Source organism: Heterodontus francisci, chromosome 1, assembly GCF_036365525.1.
Source record: "Heterodontus francisci isolate sHetFra1 chromosome 1, sHetFra1.hap1, whole genome shotgun sequence".
Taxonomy (NCBI): domain Eukaryota; kingdom Metazoa; phylum Chordata; class Chondrichthyes; order Heterodontiformes; family Heterodontidae; genus Heterodontus; species Heterodontus francisci.
This window is the reverse complement of record NC_090371.1, coordinates 107,043,550-107,068,695: the sequence shown is the minus strand read 5'-3', so window position 1 is coordinate 107,068,695 and position 25,146 is coordinate 107,043,550. Positions and strand designations below refer to the sequence as shown.

The 25,146-nt window shown below is 41.0% G+C and overlaps 1 protein-coding gene across 1 annotated transcript in view; it reads right to left on the bottom strand.

Moving 5' to 3' along the window:
• rnf180a (ring finger protein 180a) overlaps window positions 1-24,094 on the bottom strand; it is a 135,082-nt gene extending 110,988 nt beyond the window's left edge. Inside the window, exons 1-4 of the mRNA XM_068026505.1 lie at window positions 23,993-24,094; window positions 20,536-20,661; window positions 18,648-18,743; window positions 11,841-12,899 (exon numbers count right to left, since the gene is read on the bottom strand). Of these exons, the coding sequence (XP_067882606.1) occupies window positions 11,841-12,899; window positions 18,648-18,743; window positions 20,536-20,661; window positions 23,993-24,094 (1,383 nt within the window). The remainder of the gene's footprint in view (window positions 1-11,840; window positions 12,900-18,647; window positions 18,744-20,535; window positions 20,662-23,992) is intronic.
• Window positions 24,095-25,146: the final 1,052 nt, after the last annotated feature.

The following is a 25,146-nucleotide window of genomic DNA, read 5'->3' as shown; positions in this document are numbered from 1 at the left end:
TTTGGAATTTTGTGGTGGCTTTTATTTTTACAGTGTGACCAAGCGGAAGCTGTGATGGTCAACAAAAGAGGGAAGATAAGGTGTGGGACTGTTGCTGAATGGGGAATTGGGGTTCTATTTACTGGTATCACAGTAAGATAAGTTGATCATGCACAGCCCTGCCAGAAACGAGCTACATCAGTTGCTTCCTCCCTTCTTCTTACTCTGGTCACTGTACAGTTAGTGGCAAGGGCTATGCCCTCATAATGGCAAAATTGTGCAGCATGCAGCAGGCCACCACGAGTCTTGACACACACTCTGCCAAGTCTACAAGGCTCCTCCAGAGCAGTCCAAGCACCGGATGAGTTGTTTAAGCATCCCAGTGGCCAGCCCATCACATTTTGAGTGGCAACAATGCTGTTGTTATAAGCATGCTGCATAGGTCACGCACTGGAGCAATCAGCTATGCATCAAAGGATAGACCTTGTTGCCCAGTATCCACCCTCTGGTTTGTTGTGGTGGTTCAAATGCAGATGGCACAGTGGACTGCCACAAAATGAAGATATAATTTGCCAGGGTACTGGACAATGACCCGAATGATATAACAAAAGCAAAATACTGCGGAAGCTGGAATTCTGAAATATAAACAAGAAATGCTGGAAATACTCAACAGGTCTGGCAGCATCTGTGGAGAGAGAAGCAGAGTTAACATTTCAGGTCAGTGACCCTTCATCAGAACTGGCAAATATTAGAAATGTGAAAGGTTTTAAGCAAGTAAAGCAGGGTTGGGGCAAGAGATAACAAAGGAGAAGGTGTAGATAGGACAAGGTCACAGAGAATAACCAACCAGAAGGTCATGGAGCAAAGGTAAACAATATGTTAATGGTGTGTTGAAAGACAAAGCATTAGTACAGATAGGGTGTTAACGGACTGAAAACTGAACAGCCGCAAGTACAAACATGAAAAAAACAGTGGGTAAGCAAACTGAACAAACTAAGATGAAATAAAAGAAAATAAACATGAAAAAATACATAAAAAAGAAAAATGAAAAAATAACTAAAAATAAAAGTAAAATCGGGGGCCCGTCATGCTCTGAAATTATTGAACCCAATGTTCAGTCTGACAGGCTGTAATGTGCCTAATCGGTAAAGGAGTTAAAATCGGTAATCGGTAAATGACCCGAATGATATGCTGTGTGTGGTCAAACACGAACTGGCTGTTGAGGGAGTGGAACCCTTTCCATTGCAGTACACATCAGTGTTGACGTCCGGCACCTGCAAAGCAGCATGCGTGCAGTCAATGGCATCCTCTGCACCATGGGAAAGCCTGCAATGCTTGCAAAGCTGCATGCATGCTCTTGCCAGAGAGAATGAAATATATGTAACTGTCTTGGAATACAGAGCCTCAGTGACCTCCCTTATGCAAACTGGGAGATGTTGTAAATATCACCTGCTCCAGCCTGGAAGGAGCCATATGCATGAAAGATCATGGCCACAGTTACCTTCACAGGCACAAGCAATGCTGTCCTTGTCCAACTTTGAGGCTGCATCAGGTGGCAGATTTCAGTGATGAGCTCCTTAGTGAAGCACAGACATCTGGCACACTGTGCCTTGCTGAGGTCCAGGTAGGAGAATTGCTTTCTGAACAGCCTGGGCAGATATAGCCTCCTGCTGAGCACCCTTCTCCCACTCCTCCTCCTTTGTTCTTCTCTGTGCTGCCTCTGCTCATTTCTCCCTGTAATGCTGTAGTCCAAGGGGTATGCATACTACTGCACCCATGTCTGGTAGCAAATGGTTTGTGCAGAATCCTAGACGTCAGGACAAGGTCCTTCAAAACCACTTCCTATAGACTTCAGCAATTTTAAACTCTAAAATCCACCATTAACTCTTACAATTGCAGCAAGAACGAGGATAAATCAATCAGCAACTAACCTGAAAGCAACTGATGATCCCTATAAATAATGCTGGTGGGAGGCCCTTCCTGCTACTGTTCAGTTGTACAAGATTACAAGAGGGTGTGAGCTGGAGTGTTAAGCTCCAAAATGGCAGCATTGGCATCAAATCAATGTTACACGCTGACTGATGTCACTATCTATGTACTCAGGATACTTCTGGTGCACGCTCCCTGCCCACGCACTAATGCCCCTGCATGTACCATGGACGCCATTTTGGAGGCAAAACAGCACTTGCGGTTTTGAAAAATGGAATTTTGTGGTATTAATGCCAAATTCTTTTATTCAAGAAGCGCACCCCTCTCCATTTCCAACCCAGCAGTTCCAAATGGAACAGACTAGCCCAAACCCATTACCCTATACTGTCTCCTGGACCCTTTCTCCCTCTCATCCCTGGTATACCTTGCCTAGCATCTTGTTAGTATATCCTATACTTGCAAAAAGTTATGAAATGAAAATTAAGTACATGACTAAAGGAACATATAAGCAATCAAAGCCACAATTGTCATGAAAATCTGTCCAAATCGCAGAACAAAATCAGCGGCTCTGATAACATGATGTGTACCAGATTGATTAACACTCCTATTGTTATAAAATTCACCAACGGTACAGGAGATCCACTCTATATAAAAATGGTGCAGTTGCATGTACTGCCCATCAGTCCCACAGCAAAAGTCTGCACCATACTTGCAGCTGATTTGCTAAAATTCCATAAAGCTGCAATAAATCAGAACTCTGCAGTTATGCAAAGTGATGAAAATCTACCAATAAAAGAAGAAATGGAACCAAATTGCTCAAAGTAGTTATTCCAAACATTTTTTAAAAAACATTTTTCATCAGTCAGCTGATTAGTCAAATATTATAAATAACATACAAGCAAGTAAAATTTTTTTTAAAAATTAGTATAAAACTGCCCAGCTCCTGTCAAAATTCCCAAAAAGCTGTGGGTCTGGTGCTTTTTTGTTTTGTTCCAGGACCACTGACTCTGCTCCTGCTTTGGTCACTTTGTGAGCCCAAGTACAGAGATTCTGTCTGGCTGGAGCCCTCTCTATTGTTGCTCTACCTACCTGATTGATTCTAGCCTGGTCCAAACTGCTCCGTTCCAAATTTACTTTTGCCCATTGTGACCCCAATGCAGCCATGGCCTTGTCTGGACTAAAGCAGGCCTTAGTCTGGACCTGACCATATCCTGGTTACACAGTTGTTGGCTTGAAACCAGCAGTAGTTTTTACAAACGTGCGTGTTAAAAATACACAGCAGAAATTGGGACAGGGAGGCGAGTGGATCCAAGAGTATTTCTCATCTATTAATTTTTAGCCTATCCATCCCAGCTCCAGCCCTAATTAATCAATAATTTTAATCCTCGCACCCACAGTTAACCACAATGACTCTAATGCTATCATCACCAACACCATAGACTCCACATCTCTTGAAAACAGTGGATAACATTAAATTCCGTCTAAAGCTCATGATGCTGTCTCCGTGACATCAGATCACACTCCACAGGCAGTGAAACAGTTTGTTGACGAGGTTTCTTTATTGCAACAAATTTCTAAACTTTACCATATTTAAAAATAAAAACATTCTATCACAAATTAAAGTGAGGCAAAAACAAAATAAACTGAAGGAAAGACTACAATAGAAAACCTCATTGAAAGGGGTAAAAGAAAAGCATCAAACAAAGCAAGCAAAAGGTACAAAGGGACAAATAAGTTAAGATTTTCCAATAAACTAAATTTTCAGAGTTTTTTTAAAAAACATACCCCCAATGTAATAAGTGGCAGAAAAGCCACTATTATCATATTTCACAAACTCAATGAGACCCACTGCTTGCAAGTACAATGTTTGGTCTGAAGCTGTTTAACTGATAATGCATTGTGAATTACTTAAAATTCATCTTCATGCACCTTATAATTTTGTGCATTTGCACAGAGGTAATCTCTCAGTTTGGGCCCTTTTGTATATATGCTACCATTTTTTTTTTTGAGTGGGAGGAGGAAAACACCACAAACTACTTTACACCACTGAAAAATAGATAGATGCTGTGAGGCCACATTAACACCTTTCCCTCTAGTGTTCCAGGTGATTACTACACGCTGCGTAAAAAAGTTCTTCCTCACATACCTCCTGCATCTCTTGCCTAAAACCTTCAATCTGTGTCCCCTAGTCCTTGTGCCATCAGTTAATGGGAGCAGTTTTTCATTGTCTAATTTATCTTAGTCTGTCATAATCTTGTACACCTCTGACAAATCTCCCTTCAATCTCCTTTGTTACAGAGAGAACAACCCCAGCTTTTCTAACCTAACCTTGTAACTAAAATCCCCCACATCCCTGGAACCATTCTGATAAATCTCCTCTGTACCCTCTCAAGGACCCTCACATCCTTCCTGAAGTGTGGTGACCAGAACTGGATGCAATACTGTAGTTGGGGCCTAACCAGGGCTTTATAAAGATTCAGCTTAACTTCTCTGCTTTTGTACTCTATCCCTCTATTTATGAAGCCCAAGATTCCATAGGCTTTGCCAACCACTCTCTCAATATGTCCTGCCACCTTCAAAGATCAATGCACATGCACCAAGTCCCTCTGTCTCTGTACACTCTTTAGAAATGTGCCATTTGCCAGAATTTTACATGGCAGTGGAGGCCCCACCTACGGCTGAAAAGTCAGGGGCAAGCCATCCTCTGCCAGCCCTGGAAGCCATGCAGCAATTTTGCATGGCCCAGGCCCTTAACTGGCCCCGACGGGACTTCCCCCTCTCTCTGAAGCAGGAATTCCCGTTCCCAGGAGCTGCCAGCCAATTAGAGGGCCAGTAACTCCTCAGTCTCTGCAGTGCCACTGCTGGAACTGCACCCAACCAGAAAAGGGCCATGAATGCCAGCACCGAAAGGTGAGTGGGTTTTCGGGCCTCACCAGAGAAAATCGGTTGCGGCCCGGCGAGGTGGGGGGGGCGGGGTGGGGGAAGTCGATTGGGAGGGCAGGGGGGTAGCGCTTCAGTGGGGGCAACTTATGCCACGGGGGAGGCCCTCTGTGGGGCACAGGGTGCCCAATCAGGAGGGCAACCCGCCAGCCCGCAAGGAGGCCACCGGGTTTTACCGGGGAGCCTCGCCAGGCGGCCAAGTGTCCAGCCACTGCTAGTAAGATACCAGTGGTGGCGGGAGGAGGCCCTTAATTGGCCACTTAAGGGCCTCAATTGGCCTGGGGTGTACGAGTTGTTTTCAACCTTCCCCGCTGCTTGTAAAATGGCGGTAGGTAGGCGACAGGTTGCATAAACCTGACTTGCATTACCCTGTGTATAGGAAATTAAGGGGTTGATCTGATTGAGGTGTTTTAAAACATTAAACCGATTTGATAGAGTAGAGATAGAAATCTCTTTTTCAAGAACAAAGAACAGTACAGCACAGGAACAGGCCATTTGGCCCTCCAAGCCTGCGCCGATCTTGATGCCTGCCTAAACTAACACCTTCTGCACTTCTGGGGCCCATATCCCTCTATTCCTTTCCTATTCATATATTTGTCAAGATGTCTCTTAAACGTCACTATCGTATCTGCTTCCACCACCTCCCCTGGCAGCAAGTTCCAGGCACTCACCAGCCTCTGTGTAAAAAACTTGCCTCGCACATCCCCTCTAAACTTTGCCCCTCGCACCTTAAACCTGTGTCCCCTAGTAACTGACTCTTCCACCCTGTCCATGCCGCTCATAACTTTGTAAACCTCTATCATGTCGCCCCTCCACCTCCATCATTCCAGTGAAAACAATCCGAGTTTTTCCAACCTCTCCTCATAGATAATGCCTTCCAGACCAGGCAACATCTTGGTAAACCTCCTCTGTACCCTCTCCAAAGCCTCCACGTCCTTCTGGTAGTGTGGCGACCAGAATTGCACGCAATATTCTAAGTGTGGCCTAACTAAGGTTCTGTACAGCTGCAACATGACTTGCCAATTTTTATACTCTATGCCCCGACCGATGAAGGCAAGCATGCCGTATGCCTTCTTGACTACCTTATCCACCTGCGTTGCCACTTTCAGTGACCTGTGGACCTCTCTGCCTGTCAATACTCCTAAGGGTTCTGCCATTTACTGTATACCTCCCACCTGCATTAGACCTTCCAAAATGCATTGCCTCACATTTGTCCGGATTAAACTCCATCTGCCATTTCTCCGCCCAAGTCTCCAACCGATCGATATCCTGCTGTATCCTCTGACAATCCTCATCATTATCCGCAACTCCACCAACCTTTGTGTCGTCCGCAAACTTACTAATCAGACCAGCTACATTTTCCTCCAAATCATTTATATATACTACAAACAGCAAAGGTCCCAGCACTGATCCCTGCGGAACACCACTAGTCACATCCCTCCATTCAGAAAAACACCCATCCACTGTTACCCTCTGTCTTCTGTGACTGAGCCAGTTCTGTATCCATCTTGCCAGCTCACCTCTGATCCCGTGTGACTTCACCTTTTACACCAGTCTGCCATGCGGGACCTTGTCAAAGGCTTTACTAAAGTCCATATAGACAACATCCACCGCCCTTCCCTCATCAATTATCTTCGTCACTTCCTCAAAAAACTCAATCAAATTAGTAAGACACGACCCCCCCTTCACAAAACCATGCTGTCTCTCGCTAATAAATTCGTTTGTTTCCAAATGGGAGTAAATCCTGTCCCGAAGAATCCTCTCTAATAGTTTCCCTACCACTGACGTAAGGCTCACCGGCCTATAATTTCCTGGATTATCTTTGCCACCCTTCTCAAACAAAGGAACAACATTGGCTATTCTCCAGTCCTCTGGGACCTCACCTGTAGCCAATGAGGATGCAAAGATTTCTGTCAAGGCCCCAGCAATTTCTTCCCTTGCCTCCCTCAGTATTCTAGGGTAGATCCCATCAGGCCCTGGGGACTTATCTACCTTAATGCTTTGCAAGACACCCAACACCTCCTCCCCTCTGGTGGGGGAGGTATCAAGAACAGGGGGACACAATCTTAAAATTAGAGCCAACCCATTCAGGCATGGAATCACGCAGCACTTTTTCACACAAAGGATCGTAGAAATCTGGAGATCTCTCCTCAAAAAGGCTGTGGATGCAAGGACAATGAGAGCTTTCAAGACTGAGACAAGTCAATTTTTGTTAGGCAAGGTCAAGGGATTGGAGCAAAGACAGGTAAATGGAGTTGAGGTGCAGATCAGCCATGATCTCTCTATCCCTGAAAACAGTTGACAAGGCTTACTAAGTTTGAGTAAGTCAGCTGAATTCAAGAAGGTAAACTGCCAGTCATTCATATATTTCAGCAAATCACACAGTGTGAGCTTGTTTCAATTTGTGTTGGCAACTACCGGCAAATCCTCTGATTTGCATCAAGTTATGCTGTGGACATGACTCTTGATTGCAACTTGATTTCTTTTAAACTCATGCCATGTGACTGAGCTAAAATAGATTGATACCAAATTAAGATTAGGAGAAAACGAAATATTTTGACTTTCTCCCCAGGCCTTTAGCTGCAGAAACAACTTATTGAATTATATTCAAAGTCAGCTTTAATACTGCCAACACAGAGATTCACTTGCCAACATCACATATTAGGAATTTAAGCATGCTCCCAATTTACACTCCTCACAAATTTCTGGCTATTAAAAGTAATGGACAAATATTCATGAGAATGCAAATAGAACACATGCCCAAATTCCCAATAAGTGCCACTATGTACCAGCAACACAAAAGATAAAAATTAGGCCATTGTTTTTGTCTGCATTAAGGCCCTATGTAGTTGCACTAGTCACATTGACAACAGTCTGTATACAAGTTTCAGAGCACAGTAACAAAAAATATTACCAATATTTATTTTATACTGCAGGATCATATTGTTTCCACACAGAAGGGCACTTTTTTATAGTCACACCTTATGCTATGAACAGGAGGGGTTGAAAGCAAAATTCTAAACTGTATGTCTCCTCTCTTTCACTGACTGCCTGTGCATTCTAACAGTGTCTGTTTTTATACAAGATTCCCAGCACATAATCAGTTTCCTTTAATTTCTTTTTTTACAGCATTCCATGTTAGTTTGGCTGCTATCATTATATTTATAATTATTAAAGTTTGGCGATATATAATCAAATGCTGTGCGTGGGAAGACTCACAGCATGTTGTTCCTTAACAGAAAGTTGTATTTCTGTGGCTTTTCAGAAAATGGTACAAAAATGGTATACAGCACCGCAGGAATCAACATGCAATTAAAACCTGGCTTTCTTAAACTTACCAGATACTTGCATAATGTACTTTTTTGTGGGATGGTTTACATACTGTTGCTATACACAGAAGTTTAGCAAACTTCCATTAACATGCAATACATAATAGTTCATAAGTGTCACTACTACAATGAGAGGTCTTTATTATATAGAACTATACAAGGACAGGTAAAGCAGTTTAAAATTAATCAGTATTAATTGAAGTTTGAAATTTTGTACTCTTCTTTATCTGCCAATTTCTCCCCTCCACTTTTCCTCTCAAAGGTTTAGGTCCGCAAGTGTTGTCCATTACCTTGGCTAACTGGACATTCTTGATGTATAAGCTTGGGAAATGAGTGTTGGGCAGGCTTTTCAACTCCAGGGCACATAGCAGTTGAGCACAATCTTGTTCTTACTCATTGTTGACATATGCACCTTCTAGCAGGGCATACTAAATAGCAATCAGGAGCTGAAACTCTGGCCAATCTTCTTTACCTAACTCAGTGACACTGGGCTAACAGTAGTATCTCACTGAGTGAGATACTTGCTCAATCCCATGATATGGGAAAGTTCTGAGATGATAAGACTGTACATGGGGAATTTAGTTTTTAATTTTTTCCACTGATATTTGAGGGTAGTATTTCCGCTCAGTTGCGCTGGTTTTTCAGCACAATTCGCCTGAAATCTGTGTAACCCACGCAAAAGATTGTGGAATTTTAAACACAAATTGAGTTTCCACAATCTTTTGCGCTAGTTTAAAAAAAGCTAGAAGTTGGCCCTGCCAACAAAACTAGTCAAGCCCACAGGATGAATTAATCACCATTGGGAGTTTCCATTTGCAGGCATTTGAGGAGGCTCTAAAAATTAAGCTGGTTCTTTTGGGCACATGGACAGCAATATACATGTTCTAAAAGGTTTTGAATGCAATTTTTTTTCTTAATTTACTAAGAAACTAACAGTACTCCAATATTAAAATTAGATCACTCACAGGTGATAGATGCATTTTCAGCTGTATTAATCAAACTGCATCAAGGTACCACTCAAATATACCAATGAACAATTTTAAAGCAATTTAAAAAAAAATTGTTTTAAAACACTGCCCGATTGCGCTGGTTCATAGCAGGTTTTGAGTTCACTGATTATGCAAATGAATTTGAGCAGAAACTCAAGAAAAAAACTCTGAAAGTGGGTGCAATTTTTGGTGCATCTGGCAACAAATTACCAAATGCACCAAAAGTGGAAACTATCCCTTGGTCTTCTTCCAGAAGTAGTTTCAAAGTATATTTAATCGGCAGAATCTAATCAGAAAATTGCATTAAGAACTCTAAACAGTATATTGAATTCAATATTCAACATTCTTCCATAAAAAGCTAATAACTGGAATAGTCACTGGACTGTTCTTTAGAGGGTCAATTAAATACACTGAAGTGCTAAATTTGAGCCTAAATCTAAATTGACACACATTTTAAATGTCTTTGGTTTATCAGTGGAGATCTAAATTTTACTACATAAGAATCATTTTGGACTCCCTGTAACCAAGTATGCTATGCATATGCAATCCCATTTTAAGTGTCCTGCTAGAATTTTAAGAACACGAGAAGGCTTGGAATGAGAAAAGGCCATCAAGCACGTTCCTGGAGGTACAATCCAACCCTGCTCTTTCGTCATCCATTTGACATTCCTAAACTATTTCATCTCAGAATTTTCTAAAATTGTGCTAATCAGTAAAGGGAATCTGAAGCCAAAGCAACAAAGGCAGGTGTTTACCGACACCAGCAAGGCTGGTGAGGGAGTCATATCCATTCAATTCCCAGTCGTCTAGTTAGTGACATTTGGTCTCTGATGTTTTAACAATGGAGATCAAACAATGCATTTCCTGTCACTACAACACGAGCCAAATTTGACATTTTACATCTTCAATCTAATTTTTGATTATATTAAGATTAAATATTATTAATAACCTCACCAACTGCTGTTAACAAAAACATGCTTTGATGAATTCCCCTAATTTGGCAGTTGAGATGCTTGCCCATTTTGTGACTCGTATTTCTTGTGATCAGCCCAAGATGTGAGAAGTTTAACCTGTCACTGCTGATTAAATCAGATTAAATAAACATTTCTTACGATTAGATAAAGTAACAGACTACAAAACTCAATTTTATCCAATTTTAAATGATGTAGTCTTGACTCAAAAAATACTGTGTCTTGGCAGGTCAAATGGGAAGTTTGAAAAATACAAACAGAAGAAATGAGAGAAAAAGAGGCTGGGACAATGTAAGCAAGCCTAAAGTACAGTTTTTAAGAACAATTAATTCTGCAATTGAAGCAGTTAATTGTTTTATTTTATGATTACTAATGATAAAGCCATCCTAACAAATCAGCATAAAGTGTCTAAAGCAAAATCTTTGTGCCATGCAAGTGACATCTCCAACTACAGAAAACCCAACCACATTTCCCTAACCTTCAATGGCATTGCTATTTCCAAGTTCCCCCCACCCTACCATTACCATCTATGAATTGACCAGAAGCTTAAATAGACCAGTCATATCAGTATCGTGGCTACAAGGGGAGATTAAGGGTACTTTGTGGTAAGTCGTATGTAAGTGTTTCACTGACTCTTCCATACAAGATTTAAATCAGGAGTGTTTGCCAGGTTAGTACAGCTGCAACAACCAAAAGGGTTCAACACCATCCAGGACAAAATAGTTCACTAGTGCAGCATTCCTCCCACTGAACTCAATATCCACCATTAGCACACTGTGGCTGCAGTGCATATTATCTACAAGATTCACTACAACAGCTCACCAAGCTTGTTTCACTGGCAACTGTTGCCACTAAGAATGATAAGAGCAGTAATATAATGGGGACACCATCAGGTCTAGGCTCTCCTCCATCCCACACAACATCCTAGATTCTTCCTCATTGCTGGGCCAAAATCCTACCTTTCTCTGTTTAACTGCTATCTTTAATACACATTCTTGCATTTAAATCCTATATTAAAGACTCACCGCAATACCAACTTTCAATCTATTTCTTGAAGATATGCTTACCTTCAATACAGACTTCAATTATAAATCGTTCAAGCATCAGTTTTCCTGTTTTCTTTGTACTGTCTTAAAGTTTAAAAATGAATCTATGCCTGACTTTAGCAGTCCCAGCTTCTACTAGGCCTACCAGAGGCGAGCTGCTCGAAATTCCTGACTAGCCCAGGAATGCCCTAAGACACACTCCCAAAGCACTTTCTCCACACCCTCCTCCCCACACTACCAGAACAACACCAGAGTACTAGCTGACCCCAACTGAAACTTCCAGCTTTATATATCCCAGTATACTCTCTTAATATTCAGCTCTAAAAATTAGAGCATTTTACAATGTTATTTTATATAAAAAGCAGGCATTAGTTTCAAAAATTGCAAAGAGTACTAAATACACTACAAAAATCCTGTCTAATAACTGTTATTTATAAATGTGAATTTAAATTATCATTCCGTCAAAATACAGTTTTTGCCTTCCAAAAATACTTTCATTTTTTTGTTCATAATTAAATGGAAATTATGCTGCAGGTGATGTTGAAATATTAGATTTGTTTTATTCTTATTGTGTAATAAATGATTTTTCCTACTATTCTACCTGGTGTTAGTATTACATGGCTGAATGCAGGATGGCTCAGGCTTTTAAGCACTCACCTGATTCTGCTCCTTTAATTTGCTGTGATGCCATCGCTCTCGTCTCCGTTGTTTTCTTTTCAAACTTTTAAGTTTATTTCTCTGTCTTTTACTCAATGTTCTTTCACCTAGAGTGGAGAATAAGGAAACGCATAGTGCTGAATTGTTACAAGGATTGCTTGTACCTGCATCGCGTCCCTCTTCCCACTCCTCTATGTCACTTGCTTCAGTACTTGAGTCAGGTGACCAGCCTCTAACAGTGGCAGAAACATTGGCAACTTTGCTCCTGCAATGTCTTGGCACAGATGGCCCAGGATCTAAATTGTCTTGTGCTTCTTCTACGAGACCATTACTGATCGACTGAGGACGTGGCACAAAATCAGACTCTCGACTGTACTGACTCTGAAAGGCAGAATTGTTGGATTCTTCACATACAGGTAGCTGCAGATTAGCATCTTCTACCATTGGAAACTGTCTCGGACCAGCAATCTCATCTATATGATGCATTATAATTCCACAAGATGAAGATCGTGGGCACAATCCATGAATGCCAGAAAAACTAACAGATGCATCCTTTGAGTTTATGCTGCTAAAATCCAGACTGTGAGACTTTTTATGAAAACCTATCACTGCACATCTGGCTCTCAGAGGTTGTGAAGCAGAAGAGCATGGCTGTGAATAAGCTGCTTTGAAGTTAAATTCATTGCTGTCAACTTCTACCATTCCTCGACTGTGTGATCTTGCCTCCAGGCAAAGTGCATCAGTTATTCTTTCATGATCCATCTTTCTCGAATGGTATAAAGATTCTTTATGCCTGTAGCGGGACATGCTGTTTTCTGTCCCATGCTCCATGTTTTCCACTGTTTCTAATTTGTACATATACTGCACTTTCTGCAGAGACTTCACCTTTGCAGACTCAATGATTCTGATTAAATGTGGTGTTTCATAGTCAGTACGACTCTTACGGATATGTACAGTCACTGCCTGCCCACAAGGGCATTTGGCATTGCTGACAAAGTTAAAATCCCCCAGACGGGCCCCACAATGCAGGCAGTTCAGCTTTCCAATTGTCCACCATGACTATGGAAAAGAAATAGACAACAATCTGGTCATTGTAACAAAAAAAAAGCGGGAAATAGGCCACATAAACTCTTTCATACAATTCACAAGGTCAGCTTTTCTTTTCTGTGTGTAATGTGGAACCTAGTACAGCACAGAAAAGCCCACACAACAGGGACACCTGATGTAGCAGATTACGTTGTTTTACAATACATCAATGTAACAGACTTTAGAAATATATGTTGTCATTGATGTTAGTATTATTCAGCAGTGCCTGAAAATTCCACACTATTTCATGTCAAATGGACAATGCCACCTTTAACAATGAAGAATGCAAGTGGCTATATGAATACAATGCATGCCACTGAGACTGTAAGAGTACAGTGGAAGCTTTCGACAAGATCCCAAAACTAAATCCGTAACCTACAAAGCACTAAAAACTCAACTGAGTTCCAGCCCAAAATACTTACTAATTAAAATGCTGTATAGATGCTCCATCAGTATTTCAGAATCCTCTGAAAAAGCATTTAAACTCCTTGAAAATCATTGTTAATCGCCCAAAGCAAACACTGTTATGTTTCATCCAATTTATGGCTGAAGAAAAATCCTTATTTGTTTAAAAATGGCACCAATCACTTCCTGATCGTAGAGGATGGATATTTCTTTCAGTATTTACTTTCAAGTATTCTAATTTGCATCGTTCTCCAACCTAGAAATTTTTTTGTACAGGTTTGTGTTCTCATCAGCCATATTCAAGATCTTGCAAAGACTTGCTCAGTAAAGTCAATTTCATGGAATTAAATAATTCCATCAAAGTGCTGAGTTGTAACACTATTTAATTGCAAGGGAATGCGAGTTCTTGGTATTGTTGATGTAACAAATTCAAAAATCTGCGGTCCGTAAATGGCCTTTAAAAAGGCAAAATAAATCCAATCAATTGCCATTAAAGGGACATTGGCACTGTGCTATGGAGGGAGAATGATTACAAGACTAGTGGAAAAGTTACATCTGATTATAATCATGCAAAATAAATATAATTATGTCTCGCAATATGAAAAAGACTTTTCAAGAGCAAATATATACCCCTTAAAAATAGATAATTGTGATAACAAAACTTTTTGAATTGTACTTTCTTCCTCTTATTGGAAGAGGTCTGAGAGAGACTTCTCCACCAAACCCGCCATAATCCCAACCCAGCTGATTACTCGTAAATTCCCAGCAGGAATCACATCAGCAAGGTGGAGACCTCTGCTGCCAGAAAGCAAAATTCGGCACCAGATGATAAACAGCACTTAAATGGGGACAGAAGGGCCCCAAAGATTTTTTTTCAGAATTTCATGAACCACAGGACTTCACTGATGAGGCAAGGGGGCCTTACAAGGGAGAGACGCCTACTAATGAACCCACTCGCTCCAACATGCTGCACAGCAGAATTGCAGCTGCTACCCAAGAGCAGCTACTTCCCAGCTGGCATTCCCTGTGGGTGGTGGGGGCATGGGTGGAATGAAAGGTAATCATTTGCTTTGATGAGCCCATAACCCCGCTATCATGCGTGTGTGGTAGGGGAGTGAAGGGGCACCTGGTGGACTATCCGGCTGCAGCGAGGGGGAGGCAGAGGAATTGAGGATTTAAGTTGGTGCCAGAAGGCAGTAACTCCCCGTACCTAATTTGACTAATGTGGACCTTTTGGGTGGGGAGATTCTGGAGGGGGGCAACTTGTAAATTTAGTGCCTCCACAATTCATGCTCTTTGTGTTCAGTTTTCTTTTGGGGGGTGGGGGGTGGTGGGGGACTTTCTCAATACCCACAACACAGCTTGCACCTGCTTCCAGAGGCAAACAGAGTACAATTTCCACGGCCTGAAAACACCTCAAGATACACCCACACATTAGCTGTGCATAAACAACAGCTTATAACCTGTGAACAAATTTGTTGGGGGAGTTCAATGGGTAAGAAACTCGACAAATCTGTTTTCCACCCCAAACTGAACCCCTTCCCTTGTTACAATCCTGCCATAGTTATACAGTCATAGAGTCATTGAGAGATACAGCACCGAAACAGGCCCTTCGGCCCACCGAGTCCATGCCATCAACCACCCATCTATACTAATCCTATGTTAATCCCATTTTTCCCTCTCACATCCCCACCTTCCCTCAATTCTCCTACCAGCTACCAACACTAGGGGCAATTTTTTTTACAACGGCCAATTTACCTATCAACCCGCAAGTCTTTGGCACCCAGTTCACCCAGCCCCAACCAAAAATCGCACTTAATTTTATCAGTTATCAAAATAATGCAGAAAATTGATATTCATGACTCCACAACACAAGTAGCCCACTCTTGTTGATTACACTCTTTCCCCAAATGTAGTACAGGCATGAGGGAATAGTGAACCTCTGATGGTAAAAAATGCAGTTATTAGGTCCATTTTGCATAACACAACAGCGCATAACCTGCACATTTAGCAAAGCTGTCCTTGTGATCTAACTATTGAAACTAAAATAAGATTTTAAAATGCATGTGCTGATAGATTACGGCACTGTGATCAGAGAAAGACAAAACAGGTTTGCACTCACTTGTTTTCTATATGGTGACCACCCAAACTCACCTGGGATACACAGGGGTTGACAATGAGTTAGGGAAAGGCACTTCCTTTCAAGCAATGAAGTTAAATAGAGGGCAAAACAACTATCAGTCATAAATTTCCTACAGCACTATGCAAGGGTGGCAGATGAACAAAAAAAAAGACATCTTAATAAAAGCCTACGATTCAAATGGAATCTCCCTTATCTTTAATGTGTCTCACGAAATAAAATGTTAATCTGTAGCTGAAGTAAAAAAAAACTTCTCAATTACAGAACTGTACAATTAATGCTTTCAAATCCTTACATTAATGATGTCCTGAATATAGCACAGCAAAACTTCAGTAGTTAAGAAAAATAATTCTTAAACTGCTACAGAAATTAGTACACAGTGGAGAGTTAATGAAAGAACCTATACTGTTAAAAGCCAGAACTGAAGTACAGGCTAAGAGTTCCTCTCCCATTATCAAAGTAAACACAGCAACAAAAGACAGATCTAAGAATAGTAAAATTGGTACTTACTATTTACTTTATAAAATATGCAGTTTAATCACTTTGGTTGTATCCTGCTGATGCATTAATGTCTCCTTCTAGTCCATTTTCATTGCTACAAGTTACAGACTTTTTTATATTTAGACAATGAAAAAAAACACTAAACATACAAGACTTTTTCTACTGGTGCAATATTCTTTCCCTTCAGTAAATTTTACTTATTTGCTTCACATCAGTCAAATTAGGTACGGGGAGTTACTGCCTTCTGGCACCAACTTAAATCCACAATTCCCCCGCCTCCCCCTCGCTGCAGTCGGATAGTCCACCAGGTGCCCCTTCACTCCCCTACCACACACGCATGATAGCGGGGTTATGGGCTCATCAAAGCAAATGGTTACCTTCTACCCCATTTTTGCAAGATATTTTCTCCCATTGCCTTTTATGTTCCCGTACTATTCCCTAGCTGAGGACATTGCAAATAACTTGGTCATTCCTTAGGAGACTCAACCTTGCTAGGTTTGAACTACCCTCCAGTTTTTTTCTACCCCCTCTGTTGGGAAAAATACTCACCACTTCCCTTTCCCTATGCTATGCTTGTAAGTTTACCCCAGAACGAGATTGGTAATCGTGGAGTGAGATTTTTAACTCTCTTCCTCTATACTGTTCTCTAGTACTATGTAGTGGATCATCTTCACTCAGTGATTTCCCTGAAAGGCATTGTAAGATTGCAGCATGTTGCCCTTAGGGACCAACAGTCAAAGATGTGGTGTGGGACTTGAGGCACATATAGGCCAGATTAGTAAGTATGGCAGCAGGCCGGTTTATCAGATTGATTGAATTCAGTTTCGCAAATTACATGTTGTGATTTGAATTTACCACTTCTAAATTGCTAGTCCAGTACCTTAACCACTAGGATACCTTACTCTACATTGTTCCTTTAATTTTCATTAAGCAACCCTTTCTATATTGAATAATGATAATTAACATAAAACTGATTTAAACAGCACTTCCTAAATTATATTTTCCCAGTCCCCTACCCAGTTAGGCAACACCTTCATAATGCTCTGTTTGGATAGGAAGAGGTAACATTCTAGTCTGCAGACATTCACTGATTGTTTAGTTATTTGACATGCAGAAGTACACTTACTTAAGCATCATAGGAAAAAGGTCTTCCCCAGAATGGTATGCTTCCTCATCAATGCAACATAGAGGGTGCAACTATACTGTAGGCAGCTCCTTATCCGTTCTCAGCAGCAGTAACTCATTTATACCACCTGGCTGCTTTCGGAACTATTGATCCAGGATAGAGTTCTGTGCTTACAAAGCAAAGCTGTGCTCCTGGTATGTAAAATCTAAAGTTCTGAAGTTCCAATGGGTTATCATTGGTCTGTCATTGTGCTTTGGTTTGGAAGGTTGTACCAACTGTTGTCATCTAAGAAAGCCTTATATATCTTGTATAGCATTATAGCTGCTTGACAACTATATGTTTACCTTTTCTGTACAGCTTTTGTTCTGAGACCTGGAATGCTGAGCTGATGTAAATTAGTGTATATCAATAGTGAAGGTCATTGACAAGGGAGAATGGAATAACCTTTTAGTTGTAGGATAAAAAGTGAGGTCACAGAAAGGATTAGAATGAGATAAAGACTATAAGTGAACTCTGCAATTCTATATTGAGGTGCCCTGCAGTCTTTTCATCATTGTGTGTGTTGTCTGTCAGTATATATTTTATTGGAGTGAATGATAAACAAAGATTCTGCATCTGGAACTTTAATTTGTGACACAAAGACAACAGCTCCAACTTTGTCTCTTTTGCAGTATTAATTAACACTGGAAGTCCAATTGACTCTCTGAACATTTTCCAAACCCTGGCCAGCCATTGTACCTATATTCTATGTGGTGTTAAATGAAACAATGAGAAAGTCATACTTCCCTTTGGAGTGATGCAAGTATAGCACAACTTTAATGTTGCTGCAAAGCACCCGAAAAAACTTAACTTATACATTTGAATATAAATGTCAGTCAAGACTACAATACAACTTGAAAGAAGTAACTGACAGTGCAACGTGGTAGTTTATAAAACATCGGTACAAAAAGATAGTCATAGTCATAGAGATACAGCACTGAAACAGGCCCTTCAGCCCACCGAGTCTGTGCCGACCAACAAACAGCCATTTATACTAATCCTACATGAATCCCATATTCCCTACCACATCCCCACCATTCTCCTACCACCTACCTACACTAGGGGCAATTTACAATGGCCAATTTGCCTATCAACCTGCAAGTCTTTGGCTGTGGGAGGAAACTGGAGCACCCGGCGGAAATCCATGCGGTCACAGGGAGAACTTGCAAACCCAGAATCGAACCCGGGTCGTTGGAGCTGTGAGGCTGCGGTGCTAACCACTGCGCCGGCCAATATGAACAATAACTTTCAGATTATGCCCATAGTAGGGAGCAAAAAGTAACATGCAATTCAGAAACATTTTTCAGTGTTACTGGCTTCAATAAAATTGTGTTACTTTCAATGGCTGGCCGGGGTTTAGATTGTTTGACACTGCATCTGAATTTCTTACTTAGAAAAACTCTGAACCCAGTTTTGATGCCAGGTCACATCCAAAACTGTAACCGTTCCTCCAAATAGTGACCAATTATGTATTTTCAGCATTCTCTATTTTTAATTCAGCAGTCTTTACCTTCTCTATTTCTTTTGTTATCCAAGCTGGAAGAGTCTCTAAATTCACATGCCAAACCATGCAGTTGTTTTGCCCAGCAGATTCCTCAACAGCATTCTAAAACAAAGGACAAACAGACTTGTAAAAGAAAGAATAACATTTCCCAAGGCCCTTCACAAAAAAGGAAAGAAACGAACACCAAGCATGAGTTAGAAGAATTAGCGAATCATTCAATCTAATGTATGTTGTACTTCTGTGACTGCTGAACCAGACAATTTTCTTCCTAATTCACTATGTCTCTGGGTCTGAAAATCCAAAGGGGGATGGTGCAGCCCCATAGAGACAGACAACCTGTAGGGGAAGAGGGGAAAGTTCTGCATGGTGAATGGGAGAGGGTGTGGTAGAAAAGAGATAAAATAAGGAAGCCCTTCCTATTGTGGGAAAGAGATGGACAGCAGCTCTGGCTTTGCCAGAAGCAGGAGGGGAGAGTTAATTACTCTCAGTGGGCCTATGTTAGAAAGCAGCTAAACTCTCGCAATGATGATTAAATGCACTGATGTGACAAAAAAAGGTCACAGAGGACCTTGGGCAATGCACAAACATACAGCTGAACAACTTAAAATCGATTTTGATATCAAATTTCACAACCATGATGCTGGCTCTCACCACTCTAAATCAGCTCCTGATATCCAACTAGTATCTGCACCATCAGAGCCAAATAAGCTTGTTTTTCCAGATATGGATATATCCATGATAACAACTTCATAAGTGTGCAGAGTTTATAGAATTATAATATGATTATCTAATTCAACTGTTACTCGGTGTCTGTTGGAATTATTGTTATTTTGGGTCTTGCAAGTACTTTTTATGCAGGCTCTGCATCAAATCTTTTACAATTTTCTATTACAATCTTTGAAGGCCTGACCACATCAAGATATATTTTACTAGCAAATAGGAATTGATCTTAGAATGCTCCACTGAATTTACATGAATGAATACAGCAGTATTTGAGTAAACTGGCTGATTCTTTACGAGCAATAAATCATAATAGTTTCGGTTTAGAGGTAGACTTTTAACAAAAGAACCGTTTTTCAAGAAATCAAAATATTGAAATCAATAACAACTTCCATTTATATAGCGCCTTTAATGTAATAAAACATTCCAAGGTGCTTCATAGGAGCATTATAAAACAAAGTATGACACTGAGCCACAAAAGGAGATATTAGGTCAAATGACTAAAAGCTTGGTCAAAGAGGTAGGGCTTTAAGAAATGTCTTAAAGGAGGAAAGTGAGCTGGAGGGGTTTAGGGAGGGTATTCCAGAGCTTAGGGCCTAGGCAACTGAAGGCACGGCCACCAATGGTGGAACGATTAAAATCAGGGATGCATAAGATGCCAGAATTAGAGGGGCGCAAATATCTTGGACGGTTGTGGGATTGGAGAAGATGACAGAGATAGAGAGGAGCGAGGCCATGATTTGAAAACAAGGATGAGAATTTTTAAATCGTTGCTTGATTGGGAGCCAGCATAGGTCAGCGAGCACAGGGGTGATAGTGAAACAGGAATGGGTGTGAGTTAAGACACTGCCACAGAGTTCTAGATGGCCTCAAGTTTACGGACAGTAAAAGGTGGGCGACCAGCCAGCAGAGCCAGAATAATGTATTTCTTTCACTGCATTGTCCCCTACAATGTCATAAACTGTACAATAATTTGTAGTATTTCTCCTGAACTCAATTTTCCAAACTTTTAAAACAAAAACTCACCAACAGTATTGGTTACATTATTTATTTTGGAAGTGTACAAAACCTGCTACAAAAGTAACAGTAACAAAGGAAGTTGCTAAATGCAGTGTTTATTCTACATTTATGGGAGCCTACATACTTACACAGAATGATCAAAGGCGAACTGTACCTGTGATTTGGAAGGCTGCATTCCATGGGAAGGGGACAAACTACCAGCATCCAGTACAAATCTTCGGCATTTCCGGCATCGCAGAACAGCTTCCATTATGTGAACTCCCATTGGATCCTCATTTGCCTGTATGAGAATGAGCACAAGAAAATTACAAACAAGTTGTAGAGTAACAAGCATTAGAAAATCATATGGAAATCAGTTAACATTAAACTGGCTGGCAATACACGAATGTCCTAAGCTGCAGTAAAGCAACTCAGAACACTAATTCAGATGAAAGCACACATATCTAAAACGCCTGTAAATATATTTTCCATTACAGGCTAATACTTCTATGAGAAGCCCCAACATAGAGTTCATGAGAAGATCCCAACAACAACTTGTATTTATATAGTGCCTTTAACATAATAAATTGTCCCAAGTTGCTTCACACGAGAGTTATCAAGCAAAGATGGACACTGAGCCACAAAACGTGACATTAGGCAGTTGGCCAAATGTTTGATCAAAGAGGTAGGTTTTAAGGCCACCAAGGATGGAGCAATTAAAATCACTGATACTCAAGAGGCCAGAATTCGATAAGTGCAGTTACCTCAAAGGGTTGTGGGGCTGGAGAGATTACAGAGATGGGGAGGGGCGAGACCATGGAGGGATTTGAAAACAAGGATCAGAATGTTAAAATAAAGACGTTGCTTGACCAGGAGCCAATGTAGGTCATACGAACATACGAATTAGGAGCAGGAGTAGGCCATTCAGTCCCTTGAGCCTGCTCTGCCATTCAGTAAGTTCACGGCTGAACTGATTTCTCCACATTACCACCTAACCCTGATAACCTTTCACCCTCCTGCTTATCACAAATCTATCTACCTCTGCCTTAAACATATTCAAAGACTCCGCTTCCACCGCCTTTTGAGGAAGAGAGTTCCAAAGACTCACGACTGTCTGAGAGAAAAAATTTCTCCTCATCTCTGTCTTAAACCCCTTATTTTTAAACAGTGACCCCGGTTCTAGATTCTCCCACAAGGGGAAACATCCTTTCCACATCCACGCTGTTAAGACCTCTCAGGATCTTATATGTTTCAATCAAGTCGTCTCTTACTCTTCTAAATTCCAGTGGATACAAGCCTAGCCTGTCCAATCTTTCCTCATAAGATAGCCTGCCCATTCCAGGTATTAGTGTAGTAAACCTTCTGTGAACTACTTCCAACACATTTACATCCTTCCTTAAATAAGGTGACCAATACTGCACACAATACTGCAGATGTGGTCTCACTAATGCCCTGTATAGCTGAAGCATAACCTCCCTACTTTGTATTCAATTCCCCTCGCGATAAATAATAACATTCTATTAGCTTTCCTAATTACGTGCTGTACCCGCACACTAATCTTTTGCAATTCATGCACTAGGACACCAAGATCCCTCTGCATCTCAGAGCTCCACAATCTCTCACCATTTAGATAATATACTTTTTTATTTCTATTGCCAAAATGGATAACTTCGCATTTTCCAACACTATACTCCATCTGCCAGATTTTTGCCCACTCACTTAACCTATCTAGATCTCTTTGTAGCCTCCTTATGTCTTCTTCACTATCTACTTTCCTACCTATCTTTGTGCCATCAGCAAATTTAACAACCATACCTTTGGTCCCTTCATCTAAGTCATTTATATAAATTGTAAAAAGTTGAGGCCCAGCATAGATCCCTGTGGTACACCACTCATTACATCCTGCCAACCAGAAAATTACCCATTTATGTCTACACTCTGTTTCCTGTTAGCTAGCCAATCTTCTATCCATGCTAATATGTTAACCCCTACACCATGAGTTTTTATTTTTTGCAATAACCTTTGATGTGGCACCTTATCAAATGCCTTCTGGAAATCTAACTACAATACATCCACTGGTTCCCCTTCATCCACAGCACACGTAACTCCCTCAAAGAGCTGCAATAAATTGGTTGAACATGATTTCTCTTTAACAAAACCATGCTGACTCTGCCTGATTACCTTGAATTTTTCTAAATGCCCTGCTATAACGTCTTTAATAATAGCTTCTAACATTTTCCCTAAGAAAGATGTTAAGCTAACTGGCCTGTAGTTTCCTGATTTCTGTCTCCCTCCCTTTTTCAATAAAAGAGTTACATTCGCTATTTTCCAGTCTAGCGAAACCTTCTCTGAATCTAGGGAATTTTGGAAAATTTAAACTAACGCATCAACTATCTCACTAGCACTTCATTAAGACCCTAGGATGAAGTCCATCAGGACTCGGGGTCTTGTCAGCCCGCAGCTCCAACAATTTGTTCAATACCACTTCCCTGGAGATTGTAACTTTCTTGAGTTCCTCCCTCCCTTCCATTTCCTGACTTACAGCTAATTCTGGGATGCTACTCGTATCCTCTATAGTGAAGATCGATGCAAAATATCTGCTCAATTCATCTGCCATCTCCTTATTATCCATTATTAATTCCGCAGACTCACTTTCTATAGGACCAATGTTCACTTTGTTAACTCTTTTTAAAATATCTATAGAAATTCTTACTATCCGTCTTTACATTTCTAGCTAGTTTTCTATCGTACTCTAATTTTACCTTCCTTATCAATCTTTTAGTCAATATTTGTTTTTTATATTCTGTCCAATCTTCTGACCTGCCACCCATCTTTGCGCAATTATATCTGTTTTCTCTAAGTTTGATACTATCTTTAACTGTTTTAGTTAACCATGGATGACGGGTACTCCCCTTGGAATTTTTCTTTCTCATTGAAATGCATCTATTCTCTGTATTCTAAAATATCCCCTTAAATGCCTGCCACTGCATCTCTACTGACCTATCCCTTAACCTAATTTGCCAGTTTACTAGAGCTAGCTCTGCTTTCATGTACTCATAATTGCCCTAATTTAAGTTTAAATTAGACCCACTCTTCTCTCCCTCAAACTGAATGTAAAATTCAATCATATTATGATCGCTGCTACCTAGGGGCACATTAACTATGAGGTCATTAATTAATCCTATCTCGTTGCACAATACCAGGTCCAGTATAACCTGCTCTCTGGTTGGCTCCAAAACGTACTGTTCCAAGAAATTATCCCGAAAACATTCTTATGTACTCCTCATCTAGTCTACCTCAGGTCAGCGAGCACTAGGGTGATAGGGGAATGGGACTTGGTACGAGTAAGGACCAAGCCATTAGGCTGAACTAAAAAGACTAATCAAGTTGCAATCGACAGCTCACACAAACTTGGTCTCCAAACATTGCGGAAAATTTATGATTCGCAGCAAAATTGGTCATTCATGAAGTATGCTGGAGCTCATTGCTTTTAAGGCATGCTCCTACTAGACTCCTCCACATTGATCAAAAATTACTGCAATCAAAAATTGCCAGTGAAGTCATTGCTATTAGTAATGTGATTTTTTTTGAATATCACAAAGAAGCTAAAATATAACAAGTCTTGAAGTTACTTTGAAAGAAAAAAATATTAGCTCGTACAATTTGGAGCCTTTCCCAATCTTTATCTGTGTTCGCACATGACATACTTTTGTAGGGTTAAACACAAAAATCATACAGGATGCACCATTTACACTCCAGGGGCTGGATTTTCAATGAGGGTTCGGGAACCAGAAATGGGAGCTACTCCCAGGTTCTGACCCACACAGAGTGCTTGAAGCACGCCCATTGGGATTTTCAAATCCTCAGCCAATTAAAGGCCAGGGAGCAGGCCCGCCATTGCTCCCAACAATGGAGGGCCAATGGGAGGTCCTCCAGCACTCAGTGAACAGTAGCCCCACCGGCTGAGGTGGGAGCTGCCGATCTGAGGATGAGAGAGGAGAAGGCCAGGTACGTTTTTATTAATGTTTTAAAAACCACAGCTGCCTGGTCATGATCCTGAAGTGGTCAGCCAGTGGCCGTAGCTCTGACCCGGCGGCTATTATGGGTCCAGGGGTGGGGGTCCCTCATGTGATCCATCAACACCAGTCCCCCCCCCACCCATTGGGCTGGACGTTGACTGCCCACATTGTAGCAATGGGGCAGTAATAGGCCCCATAATTACCAATAATTGGGCTCAATTGGAAGAGCTGATCAGACCCTGAACGGCCCTCATTCAAAATGGCTCAGGATCATGGCAGCGAACTGGCACAGAGGCCGGTGGCGCCAAATTGTGTGCCTACCCGTCTCCGACCCAGGCCGGATTTAAAAATCCAGCCCCTGACCACTTCAATAAGCAGAAGAAACACATTATTTTTGGATCATATTGCTGAGGCTAAAATTAGAAATATTAAATTATTGCGGTAGAGGGGAGTACTGAGTGGGGTTCCCCAGGGCTCAGTGTCAGGACCATTACTGTTGATAATTTCCAGAAATAACCGACATTCAGAAACTCAATGCACATTGGTTAAATTTGCAGAAAATATCAAATTAAAAGGAGCAATGTAATCAAGGGGGCAGCTCAGAAACTACAGAATTTGTTGTGCAAAACATGCAAGAGGGCAGAAGAAAGGAGGATGACATTATATGCAGACAAATGTAACACAGGACGGAAAAATAGGCAACCTACACCCTCTATGAATAGTGTTGAGATAGGCAAAGATTAAGGTGAAAGCAACCCAGGAGTCTC